Raw genomic sequence first — 26,768 nt, 5'->3', positions numbered from 1 at the left:
ATAGATTTAGTAGGAAATCAATCTTTCCGAGAATAGATTAGATTTGTTGCGTACATACATATGAACAATATTAATGAAATTGAATTTTTGGGAATTTATTATGAAATAATATTTACCTCAAACATTCAAATATGTATAGATATTTAAAGAATCACTCTTACTGGCATCAAAGTGCGATATCTGTTACCAACTCGTACTCAATCATACTCGAAGTCAAGGAACTTGCACCTTAGGTTTCAGAATGATGCCCATATTTTGATTCCAGACATTAAAAAACACTGGAATTTTTATTTTTGGTGTGAAGTGAGATTTATCATTCAGAAGTTAGACCTAAAAATCATGTTGAGCACTCATACAATATCAGTTTTGAAACTTTTTCTTCTTCTTTTCGAAAAATTGAATTTTGATGGAATGGTCCAGCCTCTCCTTTGCCTTTTGGATTGTACTTTGACATTACAAATGTTATTATTATAAATAAACTGCTTGCGACTCAAACATTCGACGTACTTTTATTGAAATGGCCTTCTAGCCGAATCATCGGGCGATCTTTTTGAACTAAAGCGTCCAATGTTTCTCTCGTGAGTTGTTCTAGAGAAGAATTTCGTTTCGCATTGAAAGCAATCCCAAAACTCCTCTCTTATTGAAAATTGTTTGTGAGAAAAGAGAAAGAATGTGAGCTGTATGCATCACACTTCAACTTCAAGTTTCGATTGAACTGGAAATAATAATAATTTTAGACTATTTTTTGATTGTAATACAGAATTGTATCTACGCAAGTTTTAAATTTTTGAAGGAAATCAAATTTGTTCTCAAAGTTTTGGATCTGGTTCAATTATGCTCATGTATGTCCTATTCGTCAAGAAATTGCACATTAAACTAACTTGCCGTATTCGCCATCCAAAGAATACTATATACCAAAACAACATTTGATAAATTCCAAAAAAAAAGAAAAAAAATATCTTTATTGCGTACAATACGCTTTCGCTCTAATATTGTTTTTTTGTGGACGGTTGCTGTATATATTTTGCAAAATATAACCATGCATTCAGGTAGGTGTATTCTTTATTTATATATTATTTCATTGTCGCTATTTACTTTCACTTTTTTATAAGTACATACATATATATATATATCAAAGCATGTTCCACCAGTTTGGATTCATGTTTGCTATTTTCTGTTTATAACTATTTTGTTTTGGCTTCAATCGCAACAAGAATGCAAAGTTATTCTTTTGTTCGCCTTTGTGGTGTCGTGACCAAAGTCAGCCAAAGACTGGGCCATGGGTACAGACCACAATATGTACGTATGCAGTTCTATATTTCTAAACGTGCTTAGTGTTTTTCGTCTGTGCCTTCATTCGCAGACCTCTCATTTCACATAAGGTTTTTCTTATTTTCATATGCCATTTGGTTATTCGTTGCTGGGTCTTTTGGCATTCGCCGTTATTGTTGCTTTGAACCTGAGCTTACCCGTGAGGCGGGATTAGTAATTCAACTTTTGGCTTTGGTGCAATCTTTTACTATGATTGTTGGGGTATTAAAGGAGCTTCAATGATAATGTCATGAATTTCATCACTGATATTGTAGCAGATTGAAGACTACTAGATTCGTTGTTGCAAAGCTATTATTGATAGATTGCGGGGACTAATATCATTCAAACTTAGATTGGGTATGCTAGGTTTGAAAACGATTAAGGAAGGGTGCTTCACCACAATAAACTCTTCCGGCTAATGAATAGAAAATATTTGTTGAAATCTCTCATTATGATTCTAATTCGGTCGTTTTCTTAATGTAGAGTTATAAAATAATATCGTCATTGTATTGAAAATATAATAGATATACAAGTATAATAGTCTTGACATGCCAAAATTATGTAGACGCTATTGTTGTAGTAAACAAAGAGAGAGGCTTGGAGTCCTTTTTTAAGGTCTGGAGTTGTGTTCAAAGCATTGTAAATTTGGATTGTATATTCTTGAAATTCATTTGACTGTGAACAGTTCAGTTCCCTGTTATCATTATTGCTAACCTAATTGTTAGTTGTCTAGTAAGTAATGAACCCTGTAGGCTTTCCTTAAACTCAATACTACGGATATAGTTGCAAGACAGTTACATCTCATGAGTTTCCAACAAAAAATTCGAATCGCTACCGATGCCTTGATGAAATATTTTTCGAATAAAATAATTTTTTAGTTGGTTTTATTTGCTTGACAAATAGGGTAATCTACCTCGGGCTTCTTTGCACATACAGCTAAAGACACACACACACTCAGACGCGCACACACAATTCACAAATATAGCAGTTCATCGAAATGAACGCGCATGACTAAATGTATACTGTGTATTTGCAGGTATTTCTGTTTGTATGTCGGATGGGTTTTATTTTATCATTATAAAATTGGTATAAATGCGATTTCGTTTACGTTTATAGCTTTCCCATGTCTCTTCTATTCCACTTTCAGCACTTTCGTTGATTTAGCATTTTCGTTTGCATTCGTGTTCGTGGCCTGCCTTCGCTTTAACCTCGTCGCTGTTATTTGGCTTTGCAGGAGTGTGTGTATTTTTCTTAATTTGTGCTGTTTTTGCTGTTGTTGTGGCATACTTTTAATGCCATGGCAAGAGTTTTTTCCACTTTTTCTGTGGAACTTTTACGTACTTTCGTACTTTTACCGTTCCGATTGCGTGTGGGCGTAAATGTTGTCTTAAGACAAATGTTATGCGACGGTTACAGCATTGACTGCTGACCGTCCGTGCAACCTTAGAATCCAAGGAAAAAAATCAATTAAATGCAACGTGTAATTCTTGTCTGCGCCGCAAACTGAACGGTCGATTGATTTCAATGAAATATTCATAGACGGCTTTAGTTAATGGTAGAAACCAAACATTCTTGTGTAGATACAAAGAATTGTGACTTTGAAACATTAATTAAATGAAATCAATAAAAGTTTCTTATTGGAAAAAAAATTCGCTACAAGTTCTGTATGAAGGTATAAAATCGATAGATTAGGCTGCCAAATATTCTTAGCTTTATAGCTTGTCTGCATATATTATAATCGATATGTATATTTCAAATTTCCTTTAATAGAAAATCTTTTGATTTATTTTTCCTTTTTTTTGAGCTTGCAACATGTTCTCATATACGAGCTTTCATGATGCAACCCACAAATACATATATTACTTTGGACGAATTTTGTTAGATGAGATCTGTATTAGAATAGCCTAAATGTAAACTGCAAAAAGCAATATTAATTTTATAATAAAAACAGCAGGCCCCTAAATGTATACTTCAAAAAAATCAATGTCGTTTTTATAAAGGTTTGATCGTTTAGTTCGTTGAGTATTTAAGCTTAGAAACTACGCTATCTGCTTTTAAGGTAGGCTACACTTCTATCCGCATTTTAAGGGGTGTTCTCATGTAATCACTTCGAAAAATTGATTTATTTTTATATTTTGACAGTAAAACCTATTGAAAACATGCTGTGAAAAATTCAGACCGAAATTCATAGTCATGATAAGTTACAGCTCATAGTCGTCGACATGTCGTAAGCGACTGTCTACCAGGCGCCATGACAAGTCTGCAGCTGCTACGTTTCTAAACGCATTTTTCTCGAATCATCATTTTCTGAAACTGTCATGGTGCTAAAAAAAAAGTATTCAACCGATAAGCTTTAAAATTTACATATGTTCTTCTACTCATTTATAGTTATCGTCCCTACCAGAATTGTTTATTTTCGCAAACATTTTCATTTTTTTAATCGATTTTTAACGAAAAAAACAAGATTTTCGTGACTTTTTTTTGAAGTTCGACATTTTATTTTTTTTTTCAATGAAATTTATTATATTTGGTAGGGACAATAGCCGCAGAAATACTGAATAATAATCCATTCGATTTTTTTATTTCAGACAACATGAACAGCCGCTAGCACCATGACCAGAGAACTATTTTTTTTGTTGGGGACTACTTTGATTTAAAAAAAATGTAGATTAAAAATGTAAAAAACGAAAAAAAAAATTTTTTTTTTTGTACTTTTCAAAATACAAATAAAAATATATTCAAAAATTAAAATGATTGAATTTTGTTGTCGCATAAAAAAGTTTTCCTAAAAAGTGGTAAAATGTATGCGTTCACATGAGAGTACCCCCTTAAATCAGATTCAGGTAGTTAAGAGTACGACTGCTACTACTAATGATTAAAGAGAATGTTATGCATATTTCAGCGTACTTCAAAGAAAAAAACTCAGTTGATCAGTAAATCGACAGAAGTGTCTGAGTGAACAGAATTTTCGACGTTTTCTTACAAAAAATATTTTGGATCCATTTTTGGGAAGAGAGAAGAAGAAGAGAAATCTGTTAGGTTAGTTTCATGGCTAATCCAGTGATCGCAATTGGACTAATAGTATGTGCAGTATTTTCAGAAGCTTTAAAAATAGCACTCCTTTATCTAATCTTATAAGTCAGCAAAGCGCTTTATGACCAATACAAATTTGCTTAGGCGTTTAATTTTAATTCGCAGCAATTCGGTAGGATATCGGAGAATATGGGCAGCCAAATGTTTAAGCCTTGATCTCGCAAACGCGGGACAGTCAAGGGTTGAAATGCTTTCATAGCGGTTTCTTTCATACATTTTTAGCAGTTGGGATCCGGTCAGATTCTCAAGCTTACAGCATCTACCTCGATTGGAAAATTATCTATTGATATTTAACTTAAGGCTGGCTATTTCAGGATATTTCATTATTGCTCTTGGGCCAAAAGAATTTCGCGACACGCAAGAACCGATGATAGTCCAGGGCTGACTAAGTTCCCGGTAAACCCTACTATGCAGTAGGAGAACACACAAATAGCGTAGAGTACAAATCTATTTCCATTGTATTGATGACGTGACAGGTACCACAATATTATCAGCTTTACAGTAACCTGCGATTCCGCTGTGAGTTGGTAATAATACTAGTCTTATCAGAAAGTAACCCGCTGCCATAAATAATGAGGTTAGACATTCCTTAACCAGCGTTGAACGCACGATTAGTAAGCTCAAGGCTGGTATCAACGCCCTGCTATCAGAGAAGACAGTCACTTCTTTGAAGTAGACTGCACTCCGGGGCAGTAAATATACCGCGGTCCAAGGGTCAAATTGTATATCTTTACGGATTTAGGAAGTTTATCACTGTTCATCTTGTACCAAGGCTTTTTTGAAAATCTGCTGTGATGCATAATATAATATTACTTAGAATTCATGTTTATTTCCATGTTAAAGAAATTTTCATACGTACATATATATGTTTTCATTCTTAAAATATGAAAATTAACACTTATTTGATCACAAGGGCATAGAGATGCCTTTTCAGGAACCTTATAGTTCGGGCAACTTTTCAGAGTTTATAGTATCTTTAATGAATGTTTTTGCAATGTAGTATTTCGGTTGCCTGAATAAAATAAAGTGATGAAATGGAAACTGTACGAGTATTTCTCGAGTTGAACAACCCAATCAAAGACCTGTTAATGTGATATGATGACATGTCTGTGAACTACTCAAGTTTGAATGATTTGCGCTTAGATAATCTGCATAAAATATGATAATTTTTGCTTTCAACTCTTCGAAAATGAGTCTCTACTAATCATATGTTTAACAAGGTCTGCTTAAGCAATTGAACTGTACAGTGGAGTTTGATAAAAATGCAGGAAACATAAATTTGAAACGCATACTGAAACACTTTTACAGACTCTCTCTGAAAGGTTCGCTAACGGTGCTTTAGAAATGCAAGAAATACAAATTTAAATATTTGCTAGTATTTGTCTAAGAACCCAACCAGTTATGTGTAAGATTGTTTGCATGTATGCGCTGGTGCATTGTATTTACTATTATGTGCGCTTATGTACTTTCGCTTTACTTAGCGGCGCTTTGTGGTGCACACAAATCATTCCTAGCATATTCTATTGATCCTCTCTCGCATACATTGTCTCAGCTATGACTACAAAGCTATATAATTGTTTATTAACATATAAATTTATATATATATGTAGATGCAAACATATTTATGTTATATATGTATATATATACTTTGTAGCTTTAGCGCTAATATATAGCTTGTCTAGTATATACGAGTACATATATGGAGCTACTTATGTAAATATGCATGTATGTTTCAATGTATGCTGGTGCTGGTATGACGGTATCAATGCATGAAATATTGTATTGAAATTTTGTTTTGCTGTTGTTGCTATGATTTTGGTTTTCGTGTCTTTATTTGGTTATTGATTTATTTCGTTTACATTTGGTATTAATTATTGTTTGCTTTTGTTATCATTTTTTTTTTTTTTGATTTTTTTTTTTGTTTTTGTGATACAGATGAATAGTATTTATTTTCTGATGGCGGCGTTTATGACAACAAATATGTAAGTGATTATTGGGATGTTTCTTTGTGTGCCATGACTTGCGTCTTTTAGTTATTTTTTATTGTGTGAAATTTTTCCGCATTTTTTTATTTCTCCAAATTTTTGTGTGTCTTGTTTTTGTAGTTGTGTGCAATTCTGGCATTGAGGCGTTTACAGCAATGCAAAGTAAGCGTGTTCTGCTCTTTTTGTTTCCAGGCATAAGCACTTTTCTATTTGTTGGTGTACAAAAACAACAAAACATTTGATATTCGACATAAATTGAAATATTTATATATAGGTAAATATGTAAGTAGCAGTCAAATTTATTTTATATGATTTATTAATGCTGCCACAGCGTTTAAAAGAGAGTTTGTTTTTGTTGTTTCGACCTACCTTGCGCTTTTTATATCCAAAGTAGAGTTTTTTAGGTTTTAATTAAAAAATTTGTATTCGTTTGTAATAAAGTTTTATTAACGATTCTTGGCGCGTTTTTACGGCATTTTTGTGGAATTCACGCACTTCACAGTGTTGCTGTTTTTTGAGTGTAAAAACCTTTCATAAAACTTGCTGTAGTTTTATGCAATAGTTTTGTTGTTTTTTTTGTGTTTTTATACGCCGTTATTTGTATATTAAAAACATTATTTAAACTGCTGTTTTAAGTAATTAAGTTTAATATATATTTTCCCGTAGTTCCTAGGTGGAACATAGGGCCTCCAAGTTTAAGTTGCTTTTCTTGAATTATATATATAGATAGATCAAAAAATATTACGATTATTCGGATTTAAACAAAAAAATTGTGGTCTATAATTTTTAACTATTGTGAGCCTAATAATTGATGACAATTATTTATAGAATTTTTTCGAGAGATATTTACATGTGCGTCATCAAAACTATGAAAATTGAGGCTCTCTTATAGAAATACATACAAAAACTCAGGCTGGGGACATTTGAAAAGTCTGGCTGTAGATCTTGTCGACTGACTTGGCATCTAATTTTCGAGATTTTATAGAGAAAAAACTTATGGCGTATTAATATCAAAAACAAATCTATAAAATAGTCTTTGTCCTGTTTACGATAAATGTTGTGGATGGTAAACTTTTTAAAAACAATCAACATTAATTACTATAAATTTTCAATTTGCTAATTGTTTTAAGGCAAATTACTAACTAGTTAGAGAGCTGAACGTCACATCTAGTTTAAAATATATGGAGCTCTCACACTGCATCTTGATAAATTCGGAAAAGAAAGACACAAAGCTATTCACGCCAAAATGGAATTGGACTCTACTTTCGCATACTATATATTTCGAAAGCGTTATTTTATTGCCTGCATAAGATTAAATTACTTCTCTGATTATCACATCACTAAGCTAACGAAATATTTATTGCGGATTCGTCCATAAATAGTTATTGTACGCTTTATGGGGCTGTATCCACTTGCAATTAGAAACAAACGCATTTTTTGTGAATTATTTTTATGAGGAATTTTGTTTATTTTGAAAAATTTTCCTGCAAATCTCCAGGAGAACCTTCAAAAAAAAATCTGCTTTGAGGAAAATTTTCTGCATAAAATTAACTCCAATCCAAAGAAAAATATGATTTTATAAAGAAGAATATAAGTATTAACCGAAGTACTAATTGATATTTTGTTTTTTGATAAAATGGCTGGCCCCAAAAAAAGTCGTTTTTTGCCAAAAAAAATTTCAAATGGCTTAAAAAATCGCAATTATTATAGAAATCTTATTCTTTCCATCATTATCTGACAAGCACATCACAGAAAGGTGAATGGAAATTTTCAAGCCTGGACCGATCCAGCCGTTTCCGAGAGGGTTTAGAATATTATAAAAGACCTGCGGTGATAATTGTTTGTTGCGCACAAGTGTTTTTGATTGGTACAAATTATTCAGAGAAGGTCGAGAACGCGATGAACCACGTCCAGGAAGCCCATCAACATCAACTGATGATGAACACGTCAATAAAATAAAGGAACTCGTGCTTCAGAACCGACGATTAACAGTCAGAGATCTTACTGGCATCTTTGGAATATCGAAAGGATCTGTGAAAACCATTTTGAAAGATTGTTTGGGCCTAAGGAAAGTGAAAGCACGGTTGATTTAAAAATCTGTAAATTTTTTTCGAAAAAAAAACAGCGTCGCGTTAACGTCTGTGAAACAATGCTTTCCGACTACCAGGTTGTCATGAAACTTATTATTACTGGCGATGTATCTTGGATCTATGCTTACGACCCTGAAACAAACAATGAGCCGGCCGAATATCGTGACAAAGTTGAGCCAAAGCCGAAAGACCTACGTCGAAGCAGGTCAAAAATTAAGGTTACGTTGACAGTTTTCTTCGATTATCGAGGTGTGGTGCACTTCGAATTCCCTCCGCCTGGCCAAACTGTAAACAAGTAATAATATTTGAGTGTTATGCGTCGTATGCTCGAAGCTATTCGTAAAAAGAGGCAGGAATTACGGTCCAACAACTCTTGGTTTTTGTCCCACGATAATGCACCGTCGCTTACTGCATTGCTTCTTCGTGAGTTTTTCGCTAAGTTTCAACCAATATCGTGCCGCAACTACCGTATTTGTATTTAGCTTCGTGTGACTTCTGGCTATTCAGCAAACACAAACGACCGCTCCGGAGATACCGTTCTGAGTCAATTGAATACATTAAACATGAATCGATACGCGCATTGAAGGCTATTCCGGAAATTGAATTTAGCAACTGTTTCGAGAATTGGAAAAAACGTTGGCACAAGTGTATTGGAGTCAAGGCGGTTAATTTGAGTGGGACGATATAAATTTTGACGAACCAATTCAAAATTTTAAAATTATGAACAAAGTTTTACTATTTTGTGCTCATAGTAGACATCTATACAGGAACTGTGAATAAGGCAAATCTCATCAAATGATCATTCTCAGCAACTCCTGCCATTAAATTCATCACACAGTTAAGTTTATGTGGCTTAAAAAATGGAATGAAGCAGGAGTAACTCGTTGATAACTGCAAAGCTATAGAGAAACGGTAAACTATAGCCGAAAAAACACACCTTAGATTATGGTGAGGGTGGATTTCTTTTTCGGTTACCTTTTCAGTCAGTGCGAAAGAGAATGTGTCGGTGGAGGGTACCAGAAGCTGGGATTAAAAATATTTTAGAACTTCGGTTTAGAGTTTGAGTTTAGTTAGAGTGGAAAAGTAAACGCAGAGATGCCATCAAATACATGGAAGGCTACTTAAAGAGATCTCAGTAGTAACGGAAAAGCTGCAGTATTTACCTATATAGCAGCTGACCGAGAGGTTTCTTAGCAAAGCAACTAACAACTCTAACTCAAATAAAATGTTAATATTACACACACACACACACATTTGCATACAGACGAAGGAGTCATCAGATTTTGCACGCTTTGCCATGCCTAACAGCGACGTGTGGCATGTGCCATTGGTGGGCGGTAAAAAAGTGGCTGGTTAGAGAATGCGGATGACCTTAGGAAGAAACACAAGGCAGTCAAGCGTGCAATACGAACACGACGCTGAGACGCGAACGTGAGCGTATATAAATATATATATAATCTATATATATAACGTATGTATGTATGTGTATATGTGTGTTAGTAGATACATCTAAAGAAACTTTTGTGTGTCTGCGTGTTTTCGTGTACATCTGAGTTATTTTTACAAGTCATCACACGTATGCGTGTATGTGTGTGTGCGAGTATGCCAGCTGGCGTAGGACGTAAATGGAGCAACCCAATACAACAAAGCGGCAGGAAGCGAGTTTATGCATAGCGAAACACGGCATAAAGGAGTGAAGAAAGAAATCAGCAATTCATACTATAAACTATACTATAAACTATGAACGCCGCAGTCGTGGAGTAGGTGACCTCTATATTTGTGCTGTGAGCGACAGCGAGCATATGGCACCAATGCAGCATATGTATTGGTGGCAAACTCAAAGGAAAACAGGATCAGTTTCAATATCAGAGTTTTGAAGGAGTTTATCGTTATGGAAAACTACTGTTAATTATTTAATTTATTTATTGTTGTAAATATATTGTGCATAACCCAGGTTGAGCGTGGATGGGTGTACGCAGCGCTATAATTAACTGTCGTCGAGCGCCCTAGCGCAACGAACTCGGCAGCAACACAATCAAAATGAAGTAGAATTGGAAAACCAGTAGAAATTAACGAGACGACGCGCAAAATTGATTGCTTTCATTGATTTTCCTTGCGCTTGGCATGACAGCTGCTAGCTGCACTTGCTTAGAATTTCACAGCGTAAGCGGTATAATATATTTTAGCGCACTTTTCGGTTAAGATTTTGCTTAAATAACATTCTTTTTTATTATTAACACTTTTTATTTATTAGATTTTACTTTTAAGCACATTTTTTTAGCTTTTTACCTCTTTTTTATTAGTTTTATTGGTAGCTTTTGCTTGTTTCGCGTATTCGCCGTTTTGGTTCACTACATTGAGCATTGATTTTTGTTCATTTTTTATTTCACTTTAGTAGCATTTTGCAAGATTGCTCAACTTAAGCACTTTGCATCACATTTTCTAGCATTATTTTATTATTATTTGTTAACCAATATTAAAATATTTTTTTTTTTTTGCTTTTATTTTAGTCTATGCAACGCTGCTGCGCACATATTTGCTGTTTATATTCAACATACACACACATACATACATATATGTTTAGATACATATAGTTTTACACCTTTTTGTGCGTAAAGTGTAACCCTAGGCCTGCTCATTTCATGTGTGCTGCTGCTTGCCATGAGCCACCTTCTGAATGCCCGTCAACTCAAGGACGTTTAGCGAAAACACTACACAATACATATTTCCAAGCACATTTGTATAAATGCACGCAACTACAAAGAATTATTTTTCTTAAAAACTAGCAACACTGTAGCATTTATGCATTAGTTAACAATTTTTCGCACTTTTAGGGTAACATCTGTCACGCGTAACGCACACACATTGCAGCGCCACGAAATATTCGATACAATTTATATGTTACTCATACGCCACGCTGTACGCTTGGCTCACAGCGCACACAGTAAAATCCGAAAATCCGTTGTATGCCAACTGCTTTACGTTGCTTGCTGGCTTATTGTTGCTATTTTTTTTTTACATGTTTCACAGAAATTGCATGGAATTTATTTAATTTAGTGCGCAAAGCTGCTTTTTTCTAACGCTCAGCCTCTTCAACACTTGAGTGCTTGATGCGCGCATTGTAAGCTCGCCCAAAATGTTTACACCGTTTTGAAGTTCATCGAAAACTAATTTCATTTCGATTTTGCTAAAAGCTGTGGCAGAATATTTTTATGCACTTCCAGTGTCATTCCACGGCAACGCTTCCACGAGCTGCCTCAACTAAAAATATAGTCACGCTATCACAAACCAACACACTCACACGCACAAGCACAGTCACATAAACGACTTGTAGTAGCAGTAACAACAAATGCTTCGTTTGCATGTGAATTATTTCGGCCAAATGTTGCAGCAAAAACAACATCAACCAAACTGGTGGGTGTTTGGCTCGTCGCTGATTTGTGTGTCTGTTGCAAGCGCTTCGTTTACCATTCGTCGCAGGACTTGTACGCATAATGTAAAGCTGCTAAAGCTGCTGTTTCTGTCATTCAATTGTTTCTGTTTCGTTTTGCTTTCGTTTCTGTGCCGTTTCTTAGTTGTTTCGCTGGAAATGCGCCCTATTGTGAATGAGTTGCTTTCACCAGCTGCTTGTTTGTCGTATTGTTGTTATTATATTTATTGCTAGTAAATCTTTTTTAAATGTTGCATTGTTGTTGTTGCATACATACGCAGCGGCGTTTGGCTATTGGCCATTGGCTTCGCCGTTGTTGACATCTTTGTGTGCTAATTGAAATAGAGCCCATTTCGAGCGTGTAATGTGGGTCAGCTTGCCAAGTAATAGACTTTACTGTCGACATTGCTCGAAAGTGAATAGCGAAAGTTGTATAAATACAATTAAAAGTGATAAGTGAATATCACTTAGTATTTATTATAAAAAATGAAGACAGACTGACTTGAAAATACTATAAATTGGAGTCACTGTAAGGTGGTAGCTATTTCCATCTATAAGGCGGTGTCAACACAACGCTCGATTTATTAGCTAAAATATGCATGTTAGCCAGCACGAGGCGTTCTAAGAACCCAATTATGCTACAATCCATGCGCTTGAGAACTAAGTCTTCCCTTGGAGACTTGGAACATGATGAACATCTTGGAACGGTGATTTCAAGTTTGAAAGTGGCGCTGAATTAGTTGTCAACTAGTATACCACAAGTTGCTTACCGGATAGAAAACACTAAACTTCTTCAACACCGCTTTCAAGAAGTTTTTAGTGTCATGTCATTGAACTCTGTGCAGCATTTCTTTATTTCATCTTCACCATCAGCACATTTCCGCAATTTAGATATTAAATGGGTCTTTACATTATAAATATGCACACTTAAACGTTAATGGACAGCAGTGGCACGCCAATCACACACGTTGTGGCAGTTTGATTGACTGATATGTGAGTATGCTGCAACAAAACGAAAACAAAGCGTACTTTATAAAACCCACTTCATGCACAACATACATACATATCGTCACATTTTGCATGTGGAAATGCAACAAAGCCAACAAATGTAGGTTTGCTTTAGGATACAAAGGCAATGCGTAGCGTTCCGCTGATAAAAGCAGGACTTGCCTCAACTCATACACACACATAGACATACTCACACAGACCGATTCATAACTACAAACAGCGCTGTGTGTTTTTGAGACTATAGTATAATAAAAATAGTAGCAAACGAGCGTATTCACCACCAGCGCGCTTACAATGCTCATATGAACGTGCACTTGCTTTCCAATGACAATGAAAATATTTATTTCACTTTTTTCGCTGAAGTTCGCCGTAACTTGTGCTCTGCGCTCTCATTGCGCCACACACGAGCACATTTCAATTCGCCGCATTTTAACGCGAACTGAATGACAGTAATATTTGTGCTGCGAGACTGAGACTGCGGAGTGAAAATAGAGGAGAATAACAGTTTTACATGCGGGGCTTGGTGGTCGGTACTTGGAAGCCACGCACTGTTAATGTTTGGAAGCGATACAATTCGTAGGCGCCACGCATACAACTACCACAACACATGCTATACGCTTGTACCTATGTAATAGCTTTCCACCGCATGTGGCAGATGTCATGCAGCAGAGCAATGGAGTGAGCACAATTCGTTAGGTCACATGCTTTCCAGTGTTGCTGAGTGAGTGGAAAAATGAGTTGAGTGTATTTGAGTTGCGTTTGTGTTTAAACTCACCACAGTTGCTGTGTTGAGTTGTGGCATCAATCGTTGGCGCTTTCCATATCTGCTTGGTGGTCTTTGAGCGCATTTGCTGCTACTTTTGTGATATATTTTGTTGCATTTTTGTAATGTTTGAGCTATTCATTCACCTCTTCATTTATTTCTTGTTTTGTAGTTTTTAGTTCATTTTCATATTCATGCATATGTATTTCAGCCAAAAGCGAATACCATATACATATATGTATATACCAGCTTGTAACTAATATGATGCAAAGAAATTCAAGAAGATTACACTCTCAAATAAGTCAAAGAACTACGGATGTTTACAAGAAGAAACCGAAAATACTCTATGAGAATAGCATCACCGCATCATGCACTGAATGTATTTTAGAGCGGCGCCTAATTGACATTTTGACTACACATAGCACTCACTATCCCCATATATTTACAATCCCTCGGGCCGTAGGGTTCATACAATTTTACAGAATCGGCGGCACCAGAATTGCATCATATGTTTTGTTGTTAGATCTAACATTCAAAACACACAGCAGTCGGACAAAGCTAAAATTGGTGAATATTTTTCGAGCTCAGCAGCTGAAGTTTCAATCACTCAAAAGTTGTTTGCTATGTTCCGTAGAATCCAATTGAACACCGAGGATGCTGAATGTAGAACGAAAGCTTCAATAATATCGACAAAATGATTTTTGGTCACTTTACAAAGAAGTGGGTCCAGAAAGTTGACACTCTAAGATTATCAAAAGAACGTTAATGAATACTTGAATATGCGGAAAAGCCGTGTGACGCACATGAATTTTAACTCGATATACGACAAGGGATGACAGATATCACTATTCTATCTCTCTGAAGTCAAACTGACAGTTATCTGTATAGAATACTACGATAAGCTGAATTGAGTTCGTTAGAAAAAGCACTAATAAACACCCAAAACTATAACTGTAATTATAACTAAAACTGTGTTTCACTTAGAGACGAGCTACATTTAAGTCGGATAGGACGAAAAGTTTATAAAATACACCAAACTGTATTTTTCTGATACAATTTATAAGTTACTCATACGCACCGCTCAACATTTACGTAATTTGTTTTGTTTTTCAAACGACAATGGACACTGCAAAAAAATAATAAAGGAAAATAAAATTTGGATTTAGATGATTTTCTTGCACTAAATAAGTTATTCTGCTTGAAAGGCGTGATACCCTGGTTATCTAGCACAGAGTTGAAAAAAATTAATTCGTATATTTTTGCATTTATGAATTGGGTAGTCGAAAAAATCTTTTCGTATTTTGTCAATAGATGTCGTTGCAGTTTTTGTATAAAAAGGGAAGAATGGAAAGCAAGCCACCAATGAAGTGTGTGAAGTTCACGAAGACGACGCCGTATCAGTTTGTGTAGCACAACAAAGGTTCGTTCGCTTCCGTTCTGGAAATTTCGAAATTTCGATTTACACTGATGGAACAGTGTCTCTAGCGTAAAATGGCTAAAAGTGGTCGATCAAAAAGGTGCATATTTGTTTATTTATTCATTATTATAAACATAAACAAAAATAAGTTGGAGTTTGATTAGAAATACGAAAAGACTTTTTGACTACTCAATAGGATGAGCTGAATAGAGTTCGTTAAAAGATGCAATAAACAACTCTAAAGATTATAAGCGTTTCGCTAAGGTTATAAGACAACCTCCATTTGAGTATAATAGCACGTTAAGTTTATAAAAACCGTAATTTTCAGATATAATTCATAAGTTACTCATACGCACCGCACGACATTTGCGTAATTTGGTTCTTATTTTGCGGACGACAACGGGCACTGCAAAATGACAAATGAAAATAAATTTGGATATGGAATTAATAAGTTCTTCTGCTTGAAGGACATGATACCCTGGTTATCTAGCACAGAGCTGAAGCAAATTATTCATTATTTTGCGAGCCTCCTTAGTGTCAGTAATATATTTTTAAATTTATGTATTACCAATGGGGTCTATGAAGTTAACAACTATCTAGGAAACGAAATAATATGAAAAATAATCTTTGACATTTATTTTTTGAACATCATCTCTTTCATATGTTGGCCGCGACTACGTTTCAGATGGCCCATACGTTGACTCCAATTTTCCATGACTCGTTCGAGCATTTCGACTGGCAACTTGTGAATGATACGCTTTATGTTTTGTTTCAAGGCCTGAATCGAAGCGGAGTTGTCCGGATAAACTTTAGACCTTAAATATTCCCAAAGGAAAAATCTTATTTATATGCTTTACATGAAGCAGAACTACAATAATTTTTAAAGGCGATCAAGGTTGTGACGAAAGACATTTGCTAGCCCCCAGGATATTACTGTCATAAAAGGCCGACTAAAAAATCAATCAAATCTCGAAGGTGGCTGAAACTACAACTCTCCATCTTGTGGCGAAACTCCAATTTTTCGTGGGCATATAACGCATTCTCAGTAAACTTCGCTAACATTGGGAAAGCTAATAAAGAAAAAATCATTTCAAATACTTGGAATCTGATTGAAAAATGCATGAGGCTTTTGGAACAAAGACAAAAGTTTTGCTTTCAAATAAAAGGCTTGGTTAACATGTGGAGGCTGAGAAAATGCTTGAACTTAACTGGAAATATGCTCTTTGCGACTTTTTAACTACCTAAAGAGGCATGCAATGGCTTTCTTTTAGTCCTAATTACTCTTTCACACACAATTATGTTTCCCTGCTCCACAATGGAGTTGCCATTGTTATTTAAAAAAAATCATTTCGTACTAACTGGAATCTAACTAATTACTGCATTTTCACATAATACAGTTATAGGATTGCAATTAAAACGAGAATAATATTTTGCAAAACTTTTTTTTGTTTTGAAACGAAAAAAATTCGAGCGAGTTCAAATTGTGGCAGCTAACGCTATTTAAAAGTTGCATTGTGTCTTTATTAATCAGAAGCACTGTTCATCACTGTTTCGCGAAACATGAGAGATAGGAAAATTACACTAATTCGCACTGAATTTTATCAAACGGTAAACGACTGCAGCAACTCGATATTAAGTTCGCAATGCGTTGCAGATGTGTGGCACGTATGAGCACCGTTAGAAGTAAAACAACAATTGTGATTGTCATAAATAGTCATTAAATAACTTTTGCTACAAGCCACATGCCAACGTTACTTACATACATACATATATACAGTAAGCGTGTAGGTGTGCTCCAGCAATGGCAACACTATTGCGATTTTCGCGAACTGCATTAAAGGCGAAATCAACAAAAACAAAAACGAAACTGCGAAAAGTTGCATTTGCATTGGCTTCAAGTGCAAATTAAGCGCTGACGCCAAGCGATTACAATAACTTTACACAGACATATGTGCGCGCGCGTGTGTAGCTGCGAGCGTGTTTTATGCGCGACCGCTTCGCTGCTGCTCTCTAATTAGCGTAATGAATCTAGCGTTGCCTAGAAATGTAAATGCTATCCGCGCAAATTGTGTAAGCCATATTGATGGCGCCGCCAAGAGCAAGGAACCAAAAATTGGCACAGTCCGAAAGCAAAGGAAATGCTCGAAGAAAGAGCCAAACAGGCAAAAAAAAAAACAAAAAGAGCGGAAAATAACGGCAACATGTTTCAGCATTCGATACAAAAAATAACTAAAGAATGCAAGTAACGGCAAAAAAGTAATAATCTCGAAATATTGTGTGGACACGATACACTTACAAATACACACACAAACGCGCGCATTCGCACAGCAGCAATTGTAACGGAATGCATATTGTGTGCTGCTGTTGTGCCTGCAGTTGACGTGGCTATCGCTGATGTTTTGCTATTGTTACAACGAGCGGAGAAGCGAAGAAGTTTCTACATTTTTTGTAGCGCTGTGTGCATAGGTTTTGCATGTGTGTGTGCATGTAAATATGTATATATGCTTGTATATGTGTCTGTTTGTGGCGTAAAATTGCGCCAAAACCAGCAAAGGAGCGTCATCTAGCTTTGCCGTGGTCATAATTGTTTTTGTGATTTACATACAATTTGTATTTGTTGTTGTGCTAGATATTTTATGACTTTTGCTGTTCTTGTTTTTGTTTTTGTTATTGTTATGCGCTTGCAAATTGTGTTTTCAGGTCAGCGAAGAGGGCAGCAGCTACCCACAAAAAAAAAAACACAAAAAAAAAAACATTATTAAAAGTCAACCAAACAAGAACAAGAAAAAACAACATACAGCAAAAAGATGTACAACTTTACAGCAGCAACAACAAGGACTCGTAGCCTACTTCGTTTGGTAGACTTCTTTGCTGCTTCATTTTGTATTGCAACACGACTTTGCAACACTCATTGTTGGGGATCGCGGTGTGAGGGCATGCTAACTTGCCACTTTAGTCGCATGCGGAACCTGGATATACATATGTATAGTATATTACTGTGTGCGTGGTATCAACACCGATTCGTAGATATTTCGAACTACTCTTCGGTTGTGTGAGTTTTTAGGTTCATTAAACGCACTGTAATTTGACCACGCAGTTTCTTCTTGATGCAAGAAATTAAACATAAGTCTTTGATTTCAAAATCAAAACATTTCTGTAAATCGATAATTTATTTCTAATTTCGTTCCAAAAAATATAATCATATCAGTATCTTATAGCACTTAACTGTGTTGAATGTTAGTTGTAGAATGATTTTAACTCATCAAAGCTTCCATCTTTTGTGAGTCACCATAGAGAATTGCGCAAAAATAAAATTCTTTGTTTCACATCATTTCCAGCAGGGATGAAGTTTTGAAGCTACTGTAAAGATCAGAGAAATAGGGAAGGAAAGAGAGAGAGAGGAAAGAGATCTTCCAAAATAGGGAAAAAGAGAGAGAGAGCCAAAATCTCCCAACATACGGGGAGAGAGAGAGACCAGACGTGTCCAAGACTTAATTTATAAATACCCCGCTCTGCCTTAGCAGCTAAAATATAACGAAGGCGATAAAGACTTTTTCCATTTCTTGCAGGGATAAAGTTTTAAAGCTACTATGAAAGAGAAATAGAGAGAGAGAGAGAGAACGACGTGTCCAAGACTTGATAGGTAAATACTCGCATCTGCTTTGGCAGCTAAAATATATTGAAGTTGTCAAAGCCTTTTATTTTATTACAGAGTCATAGTTAGATATCGAAGTTCCACCGACATGTATTTAAGATCAAGTGTTTTACAAAATAGCCATTCAAAAGTTGTTGCTGTTTTTGCATGAAAAAAAAAATCGTAAATAAATTAAGGGGAATGCAGCTGAAATGACAATACTTGGTCGAATAAAAATCTGAGGCCGTTCTGGTTACGTAGACCTGAACGTAGACTGTCGTTTTGATCCCGCCGAAAAATACTACTAATTATATACTAATTATATTTTTAAAAGCTTACAGTTTTTAGCAACCATAATTAATCATCTACACTCGTATTTAGAAAGCAAAGAGTATAAAAAATTGCTCAGCAAGCTAATATATCATACCGGATCTAAGAATTTAATAAGAGCTCTGGCATAAATCTACTGTAGGTTTGCATATAATTAATTAGTATGTGTTCATAAATGCCATATATAGTACTCCTTAAACTAAAGTTAGCATACAAATAAGCTAGATCTTAGTAAATTTTTAAAACATAAGTCCATAGTTCTATATACCATCTGCTCAGATAACTGGCCTGATAAATATATATAGTATATAACTGTTGATATAAAACAATGCGAATAGATGAATGAAACTCTTCTTGCGTCTAACTTAAACTAATTTAGTGTTCAGCACTCTAGCTAGTTTATGAATATAAAGTGTGCTATTCGTGCTGACAAATAAACAAAATAATTTATATTTGCAGGAAATGTAATAAATAAATAAAAAAAAAAAAAACAAATTATTTTAAGTAAATAAAAACAATGTCCATTCGCAAATATTAGCGGTTACTCCCAACGAAAGAGACAACAAACCAATGAGGCGGTTATTGGAAACTGTCACGAGCAGCAAGTTCGAAAAGACTGCTGAATGGAATTTGAAATTTTTGAAATTTGTTACACAGTAATTTAAAATATTAAAAAAAGTCATTTTCCATTTAATTTTTTTAGTAAAAAATTTCAAAACATAAAATCGAATATTAAAGTTGAATCGAATACTCAATGAGAAGTGGGTGCGAGCAATTGTATTAGTTAAACCACAAATGTTTCAAAAAGCAAGTAAATAGTGGCAAGTGTACTTTGTAGAGGGAAAGTTAGAGAGTGAGAATGGAAAACATATGCAAATTGGACAAAACGAGCCGACTCACCGTCGTAGTTATATTCGGCTGAGTGTGGCGCTAGCATGTGAGCTTGTATCTCCTCTTCCGAGCTGCTGAAGGAACGCTGTTGCGGTGGACCGTATTGGGCACCGACTAGTGGGCGTCGTTGTTGTTGTTGCTGAAGCTGTTGCTGTTGTTGCTGCGGATAGCTGGCCATATCCATGGCGTGACCGCCGCTTATGGTGAGATTGCGCGACAATGGCGCCGGTTTCTGATACGATGCGCCGCTTGGGCCGCCGCTAAACGGTGGCGTAGGCAGTTGTGCCGTTTGTGGACTGTATGAGTGTTGATGTGGAAGCCTTTGTTGTTGCAGTGGCTGTTGTTGTTGTTGCAGTTGCTGGCGCTGCTGTTGCTGTTGTTGCTGCTGATGTTGTTGCTGCTGATGTTGTTGTTGCTGCGTCATGCCACCCGATACCTGTGCGGACCCAGGCTGCATATGCGAGCGCAGCGCCTGTGGCTGCTGATGTTGTAGCTGTTGCGGCGGCAGATGCTGCTGGTGGTGTGGTGGTAAATTGCGTTGTTGCGCCTGCTGCTGTGACACTGTTGGCTGTTGATATTTGTGTTGTTGCTGCTGCTGCTGCTGGTGTTGTTGTTGTTGTTGTTGGTGATGTTGATACTGCACATGCTGCGCATGTGGTTGTTGTTGCTGCTGCAGTGGCGGCTGCTGGTGATAGCCTTGTTGTTGTTGCTGCTGCTGCTTTTGCAACTGGCTTGGATGCGCCAGATGTGGATGTTGACGCATCAAACCATCCAGTTCACCCTGTAAATTAATAGAAAATCTCAATTAACATCTTACAACACCAACAGTTTTCTTGCAATTGCATGCCTGATAATAGCGTGGATCATCGTCGGGAATTGCCCGCTGTCCACCACCCGCTTGCTGCTGTCCACCTTGCGTGCCATATTGTTGCTGCATCTGCTGCTGCTGCTGCTGATGCATGGGTCGTTGACGCTGTTGCCCGGGACTCATATCTGCGCCGCTGTCGGAGGCGGACAAACGCCGATTTGTGGGCGTCTCTTGCTGGGAATATTGCCGGCGCAGCACGCTTCCCGTTCGTTGCATTGGAAGATTCTCTTTTTCGGCCGCGCTGCGCGTTCGCTCCAGCTTCGGGCGTTTGTCTAGTGTATCGTGCGGATCGACAATGGCCTGCTGCGAGATATCCTATTCGAGTACAATATAATTGAGTTGTATAATGGACATATTGGTGCTATTGTTTTTGTACTTACACTACTGCCATCGGGCTCGATGCGTCGCAGGAAACTATCCTGTTGCTGTCCCTTATTCATCCATTGTCCAGTCTTTGAAAGTAGTTCCTGCTTTTTGCGGCAGAGTATACAGACCCATATTACCTGATTTGGAAAGCAAAAAAAATATATATGTGAGAGATAAGAGGAATAAATTATTAGATAAAATATATTTTATGTACTCAGTCCAGTACTGTTATTTTATCATGTAGTGGGTGTTTGAAGTCACAAAGCCACGAGATCACTAAAGTCATCAGCGTGACCAGCTAAGTCGATTCAGCCATGACTGTTAGTTTGTCCGTATATCTGTATATAAGCGAATTAGCGCCTTATATTTTGAAATAACGATCTTAAAAATTGCACATATCTCTTTCTCCCTAAGAAACTGCTCGTTTGTTGGAACTGCTATATCATAAAGTTGCCATGCCAACTGATCGACTGAAATTAAGTCTTTGTATGGTGAACTTTTTCACTTGACGAGATATCTTTACGAAATTTGGCATAGATTAATATCCAAAGCAACGATGCATTCTACGAAGAACTTGTTCAGGTCGGATCACTTAAGCAAATGTCTGCCATACAAACTGAACGAACAGAATCAAGTTCTTTTAGGCGACCTTTTGTGTTTGTGAAGAGTATTATAGTTGAAACCGAAGTTAATGTATTACCGACAAAGCAAAAAGTTGAAAAAATAATTTCGCATGACCGTAAAATCAAGTTGTTCGAGATAGCAGAAACTCTGAAGATATAAATTGAATTGAATTTGGGCATGAGGAAGCTCTGTGCAAAACCAACGACGAGTTGATGATTCGGAGCAGTGTTTGGAGATGTTCCAGCGTAATAAACCCTGATATGTGACGATGGTTGATACATGGTTCACCACTTCATTTCGTAGTCCAATCGACAGTTATCGGAGTGGACTGCTCCAAAGCGTGGAAAAACGCAACTGTCGACTGGCAAGGTATGGAGTCCGACTATTACAAAAACTTATTGCTGCACACCGTACTGTCCAAATCTGGCCTCCAGGGACTATTTTGTGTTCTCAGATGTCAGAAGATTTCTTTGGCGACTCTTCGAACCACTCTTTCACATTAATTGCTGTTGCGACTATGGGCTATAGTTACGACAACGTTAGTGGCTTTATTCCTAGGAAACGAAATAGCATAAAAAGTCTTGTAGCTGTGGCAGAGGGAGACTCTGCTGCTGAGTGAGGTCCGATCATAATGGCGCTGATATTAAAAACGGTAGAGAGAGAAGTATAGATTCTCATCTATTAGCATAGTGTGGGAAGAATAGGGTCAAGCCGATCGCTTAAAATCAGCACCTCATGGACACTGGCATTGCGAGTTTTTAAATAAGAAAATTGTCTGTCACGTTTGTTAAAATACAAAAAAATACATATTTCCCTCAACATGTACATATTTTTATATATAAAAAATACGTGTCACGTTGTTTGTCCGCGATGGACTCCTAAACTACTGAACCAAGTTTAGTAAAATTTAGCACACTGTGTCCAGTTCGAACCAACTTAGAAGATGGAAACATCTCCATTAACCATGCACATTGGCCGGTCCAACAATTTGTTGATGTTTATTAAGTACAATCTATTAAGCGGACAACTCTATTAGCTGGACAGAAAGGCCGGTAACCAGTCATTGAGAGAGCAGCCTTAAATTCGTATTTTTTCCAATTTTATTTGTATGAACATATAATAAAACATAAAATTAAACCTCAAGTACAATCCCTTGGATTCTTATACCGACAAAAACGTTTTCGCTTCTTTATTCGTAAATAAAATTTTCACTGTGTTGAATAGTTTATTATATGAATAATGAAAAAAAATGTATACCACAGTAACGCGTGGCCGGATCCAATAGTAGTTATATAGATTGTAAGGCTTGAACAGAATTATGACTCAGACGGCATGTAACATCACACCCCCTTCACCGCATGCATGGGCGTAGAATTATTACACATACGTTTATTTGTGTGTGTTTGTGTCACGCTGAATTCGATATTTTGCCAAAAACAATTATATATGTATATTAAATTACTTTTTTAACTCGACCTACGTCGCTTTTGCAGGCAACTCGCCTATCACACTCTCATCTGACCCATATGCCGCAAGACATCGCGAAATCACATGCGTTATGTCAAACACATAAATTAAGTTATAATCAAGGTCATGTAAGTGCTAATACTTTTCGCTAAGACAATGGCTACTGAAAAGAAAGCAATCACAAACAGACGACAAATCTGTGGTAAATGATGCCTTATATGTATACTTATGTATACCATATGTATATGTTGTAAATGGTGCAGTATATGCTACTATGTACATACCGCTTGGCAACTATCAACTTATTCATGCTTAAATACATTTGTCGTTGAAGGACAGTTAGCGCTTTGGTTTCTGGTGGTTGTTAATTAAAATACAAATTTATGCTGGCTGAAATGTACGCATCATATAACTTTTTATATTTTCTTCAAGCGTTTTCAAGTGATTCAAAAAGTAAAAATGCTTTTTAAAAATGTTTCTTACTCAAGTCAAAACCGCAGAACCCAATAAAATTTCAAAATCGGTGACTTAAGCTTATTCTCTACGAGCACACATTAAAAATGTAGTCGAAAACACATGAATTATTTTTTGTTGGAATTTCTGCTCGCATGATAGTGTCTTCTTATTATACTCTCGCAACAAAGTTGCTAAGGAGAGTATTATAGTTTTGTTCACATAACGGTTGTTTGTAAGTCCTAAAACTAAAAGAGTCAGATATATGTAGGGTTATATATACCAAAGAGATCAGAGTGACGAGTAGAGTTGAAATCCGGATGTCTGTCTGTCCGCCCGTCCGCCCGTGCAAGCTGTAACCTGAGTAAAAATTGAGATATCATGATGAAACTTGGTACACGCATTTCTTGGCTCCATAAGAAGGTTAAGTTCGATGATGGGCAAAATCAGCCTATTGCCACGCCCACAAAATGGCGAAAACCGAAAACCTATAAAGTGTCATAACTAAGCCATAAATAAAGATATTAAAGTGAAATTTGGCACAAAGGATCGCATTAGGGAGGGGCATATTTGGACGTAATTTTTTTGGAAAAGTGGGCGTGGAACTGCCCCCTACCAAGTTGTTTGTACATATCTCGTAAACTACTATAGCTATGTCAACCAAACTCTATAGAGTCGTTTCCTTCAGGCACTTCCATATACAGTTCAAAAATGGAAGAAATCGGATAATAACCACGCCCATACAAAGGTTATGTTGAAAATCACTAAAAGTGCGTTAACCGACTAACCAAAAACGTCAGAAACATTAAATTTTACGGAAGAAATGGCAGAAGGAAGCTGCACCCAGGCTTTTTTTTTTTAAACTGAAAATGGGCGTGGCGTCGCTCACTTATGGACCAACAACCATATCTCAGAAACTACTTGACCGATTTGAATGAAATTCGGTATATAACATTTTCTTAACACCCTAATGACATGTACAAAATATGGGTGAAATCGGTTCACAACCACGCCTTCTTCCAATATAACGCTATTTTGAATTCCATCTGATGCCTTCTCTGTATAATATATACATTAGGAACCAATGATGATAGCGGAATAAAACTTTACACAAATACGGTATTTGAAAAATATGTAAATAACGGATAATGAAATCTCGATTATCACTTTATTATGCGAGAGTATAAAATGTTCGGTGACACCCGAACTTAGCTCTTTCTTACTTGTTTTCTGATGAAAACGTGACCAACGAGTTTGAAGCTAACTCCAAATGGCTAATGGAGTGTATAAGAAATTTTTCCATGGCAGATATAACTTCGAAGACTTGTGTTTGTTTCGTTAGGTGGCGTGAAGGTTACCGATCCTCTTTATTCGACTCAAATTTCTGAGTCGCGAGTGACGTTTCGAGTTTCAAAACAAAAATAAGTCACACGGAGCCAAATCCAGAGTATACGGTGTATGGATCAGTAATTACTAGCAGAATTCAAACAATTGGACAGTGACACAGCGGAAGTGTAGGCCATGGAGCCGGTTTTTTTTGCAAGTCGAAGTCTAATCGGTTCAGTAATTCGACACATATAGAGCCCTGTATGTTTCCCTTCTTCAAGTAAACGACGTAATCTGTAATTTGTAAGCTGCAGAAGCCGGATGATCTACGGCTTTCCTATGGACAGTGAATTTTCCGCTTTCTTTGGAGTAGAATCGCTCAGAAAATCCCATTGTTTCGATGATCCCATTACCTCTCTGGTATAAACCATTGGGCATTTTACCGACGGTCACGATAGAAAACAGAAAATTCTTTATTGATTTGAGATTTTGCTTGTCCCAACAAAAGTTCAATTGGCGGTCAGTACGAAAACTTTATCAGGTTATCGTCCGTGTTAGATATTTTAGATATCTTGATTTTGAAATACTTTACATCAAATTTGACATCATAGATAGATAAAGAGTCAATGTACACAGCAACCAACAGCATTTTGATTTCATTGCGCCAATTCTCTTTCGAAAAGCAAAACGTAATCGTACCACCGATCGATAATACACTTTTTTTTAGTTTTATTTAACTCGAACTCGTTAGCTTCCACACGTCTTCAAAACAAAACTACGAGTTTGATGTGATTTTGACAGTAACCGTCTACACTTGTCGATTACACGCCAGTCGATTTCTATTTTAAGGTATATATTCTAAACAAGATTTGCATATTGTTAAAACTGCAATATCTTTTCATAATTAATTTGAAATTATAAACACACTTAGATATATTCTCTTCTCTTGATGCCTTAAAGTAAAAACCAAAGTCAAACAGTTTAAATGCACTTCCTCAATTCATTAATGCATCTGAACACACGTTGAGAAACTTTCATGAAAGCCTGTCAGATTTGCTTTTAGAACTTATCGACCCGTCAAATGTAAATAGGCTTATTATGATATGTGTAACAAACAACCTAAATGGAAACATGAGTGCATATACCATATAATTATGCAGAACTAGCGTGAACCTATTCATAAACTTCTTGGTCGCTCAGTTAATTGGACTTTGGCTTTCGTTGACTGTCATTCATTGTCAGTGCCAGAGTATTAATTAAACAACGGTATAGTTCGTCGTTAGCACACGCTTACCTTGTTGCTGCGCAGTGTCACTTTTCCGCCACAACGCGCACAACACACGATGTTGCAATAATGGCAAATATGTCCAATTCCATCAGCGAATTTCGTTTGAAGGCAAATGTGGCAGATTGCACCCAATTCGATGCCGGATTTCTTCTGCTCCTCCGAGCGTTGGCGTATTTGCATTTCTAATGAGACGACCTCATCCTGTTTGCGGCTGAAAGCATATTATTAAATATATAAAATTAAACTCACTGCTTAAAAATAATACTTGTATGTAAAGGTTTTTGTAAAATAGTAAGTCGAAGTAAGTAAGTGATCGAAAGTTTTTTTGTGCCGAGTGTTGAAGATTGTGAATTAAAGCTTTACCACAAAACGAATTGAATATGAACCTGATTTCCAACAACTTGTCGAATTGGACCCTTGGAAT

General features: G+C 36.4%; 1 protein-coding gene across 3 annotated transcripts in view; it reads right to left on the bottom strand.

Annotated features, from left to right (window-relative positions):
• Positions 1-26,768, bottom strand: part of LOC120782665 — a 76,497-nt gene that overhangs the window by 46,519 nt on the left and 3,210 nt on the right. For all 3 annotated transcript variants that reach the window (XM_040115043.1, XM_040115044.1, XM_040115042.1), the window contains exons 2-5: positions 26,351-26,555; positions 21,201-21,323; positions 20,800-21,135; positions 19,962-20,733 (exon numbers count right to left, since the gene is read on the bottom strand). In XM_040115043.1, the coding sequence (XP_039970977.1) occupies positions 19,962-20,733; positions 20,800-21,135; positions 21,201-21,323; positions 26,351-26,555 (1,436 nt within the window). The remainder of the gene's footprint in view (positions 1-19,961; positions 20,734-20,799; positions 21,136-21,200; positions 21,324-26,350; positions 26,556-26,768) is intronic.

The sequence above is a fragment of the Bactrocera tryoni genome, chromosome 1 (assembly GCF_016617805.1).
Source record: "Bactrocera tryoni isolate S06 chromosome 1, CSIRO_BtryS06_freeze2, whole genome shotgun sequence".
NCBI lineage: Eukaryota > Metazoa > Arthropoda > Insecta > Diptera > Tephritidae > Bactrocera > Bactrocera tryoni.
The sequence above is the reverse complement of the archived record's forward strand: the minus strand, read 5'-3'. Positions and strand labels throughout refer to the sequence as shown.